General features: G+C 40.6%; 1 protein-coding gene across 1 annotated transcript; it reads right to left on the bottom strand.

Annotated features, from left to right (window-relative positions):
* Positions 1 to 550: 550 nt before the first annotated feature.
* Positions 551 to 1,576, bottom strand: LOC119726359 (ficolin-2-like). The gene has a single exon (XM_038198015.1). It carries the CDS (start codon positions 1,574 to 1,576, stop codon positions 551 to 553), a length of 1,026 nt encoding a protein of 341 aa, XP_038053943.1.
* Positions 1,577 to 2,801: the final 1,225 nt, after the last annotated feature.

Raw genomic sequence — 2,801 nt, 5'->3', positions numbered from 1 at the left:
TTTAAACGCTTACATTGCTATGAACTTTTCAGTCTGGGGTGGGGTGGAGGGGGGGGGGGTTCACCGGCATTGTATTGGGAGGGGGAGCCGTCCCTCATCAAATTGAAAAAAAAAATCATTTTCTTTCAACATACGAGGCTAAGGGCACTTTTTGTTTCCCGTTTCTTAACTGTTTCGGATCATATTTCACAAAAATATCCGTTCAGTGCATTTACTTGATGCACGACTACCCCACTCCCTTTCAGCCATTTGTGTTTGTGCGTTTTGGTTGTGGGGTCCTCCTCAACGCCACCACATGTATTTATATACAGCCTTGTAGCCACATTTTGGATCCCTCTCAAAATTGAAAACAGTTTCTATAGTTACGTTTATATGTAAAACTAAATTGCTTAATTACCCTTTGTAGGCCTATTTTATTTTCCCTGTATTTTTGGGGAGCTGCTACGCAACTTGGGAAAGTCCCCCACCCACCCCGCGGTATCACCGCACAATGAGTGAAAACGTTCAATGTCTGTTTGCGAACAGTTTTTATTTGCAATTTATAAAATAATCATGGTCCCAATTCACGCATATTCATGCTGCATGTTTTCAGAGAATCAGATATGTGGGCTCGCAATGTATTCCAATTCACGCCATTGCGACCCCCTAAATTCACATAATATTGACCATTCAAGTGAGAGTGATAACAGTTATTAAACCACCAGGCTCCAGGGAACGATTGTGCACAATTGTTACTTGATTGATCATTGTCACGATCCTTTGTTGTGAAGGGACGTCCTTTATGAGTCGTACTAAGAGAGTCACCAGCATTGCTGCTGGCATCGTATTGACCGATATTCAGATTGTACTCACCCGGAGAAATTTGGAAATCTGAGTACTTTGCCCATGCCGTGTTGTTCTCCCAGTCCTTTAAATCAACTCGTAGCTCCCATGTTCCTTGGGAATCATCAGACGTCAGAGTCACCAAGTTGTCATTGCCCAACCAGAACTCACCAGACAGATCGCCAAAGCCAGACTGGTACTCGGCCCAGTTACGGTAGAAGTCCACACTGCCATCTTGTCTCCTCTGAAACACGATCCATCCTCCGCCGTTTGTTTCCATGTCACAGTAGACACGAAGACTGCAACCATCAAATCGCTCTGGGTAGATTGTGTAGATACCACTTGAACGATAACCGGCATCTAAGAGCATCTTGCAACTTCTGTAGCGGTTCAAGGAGCTATCAGTAAGTGAGTAGTGAGGTGTGTCCTCATTTGCATCAAAGTACACACTCCCTTGAGTTGCATTGAAGTCTTCGGGATGCTCTTGTCTTGTGGCAAGGCTCAGCTCGCACATTTTATTGCAGTCGTTAAAGTTAAACGACTTGCAACGCTCATCCATGATGCATTCCCGTGCGCAGATGACACGAGACCGCACCGTCTTGTTTCCGTATGTAAACCCTAGAAGTGCGCGATTTACCGCAGCGTACATGATTTGTTGACGTGTATAACATTGACGTACCCTGGCAACATTGACCGCACCCCAAAATACCGTCAGAATGAAAACTTTGAAACCAGGGTACAAAAGTTTCGCCATTATAGAAAAATCTGATTAATAACGTGCTGTTATTGAAATGTTCACCACGTAAAAAAGTCCATTCTCCAACAGCAGCGTTACGTTCTGAATCGAAGATACAGCTGGCTCAATTATGAACTGCATTCCACATGAAAAAAAAACGAGTCTTTGATCAAGCTGCGATTAAGTTTTAAAGTATTCAATTCATGACAAGTTCGATGACAAGTTTTATGCGAGAACATGCAGTCAAATTGTCCCCTACAATCAGCTTAGATCTGCTAAATTCGTTGCATCAGACCATCGCTAACACTGCAGATGTCAAGGCGTTACCACAGCGCAGTGTCTGGAATGAAACTGGCAACGTAGCGCTACTGGTTTCCTGCAAGGTAAGCATTCCACGGAGATAGATTGGTCAGTGACGTGAATAGTAATGAACGCTCGCACTGGATTGGTTGATACCAAGCAGATACAGAACGTGCTGCGTTTTTATTTGTGGCGAAACTCACAAGCTACCAAAGGTACCATGTCGAAGACTTACTCAAGTTTGCTTCTTACTAAAAGAGAGGAATAATTCACAAACGATGGAAAAATCGCAGGGCTATCAAAACGACTGAGTAATCAAAAGATACTCCAAAACAGAATGACGTTCCCTCCCTCCTAAATAATTAAATTGTGATTTGAGGTTATTTCATAGCAAAATTGTTGCCAAGCACGGTAGAAATGTATGCAGAGTGATGACAGCCAGTGTATAATGGTACTTGTTGTTTGAGAATAAAATCCAAATACTTATTTGTTATTTATCATGAATTTCATTCAAAGTATGAATACAATGATAAGTGTAAAAAAACAAAATGGTTTTTTTGGGCGCCACTAGTCAAATTCTTTCAAAATGTTCAAAAGATGACAAAAACTTAAAACCTTAAAAACTATGTTAAACAAACAAATAAAACAAAAACAACATTAAATAGACAAAACAAAAGGGTCGCAGCGTCTCCTTATGGACAAACATTAACATGTACTTAAACTATGCATCTTTTGAATTGTAAAATATACTTGCAAGAGTATTCACTTTAATACAGTGAATATAGTAAGAAAGTAAGAACATTTTTTTAACCTGGTCTTTCTTATTTAGGTCATTCTATATAAATGTGGGGGCCAATTTTTCCTATCCCAAAAAGCAAATAGTTTGATGTCATGTTAATTGACACTTAAATGGCATATTACAAAGGTAGCAAAACAGGGAAAA

The sequence above is a fragment of the Patiria miniata genome, unplaced genomic scaffold (assembly GCF_015706575.1).
Source record: "Patiria miniata isolate m_02_andy unplaced genomic scaffold, ASM1570657v1 HiC_scaffold_2, whole genome shotgun sequence".
In the NCBI taxonomy this organism is placed as follows: Eukaryota; Metazoa; Echinodermata; class Asteroidea; order Valvatida; family Asterinidae; genus Patiria; species Patiria miniata.
Note: the sequence above shows the minus strand (reverse complement) of the source record. Positions and strands in the feature narration are given on the sequence as shown.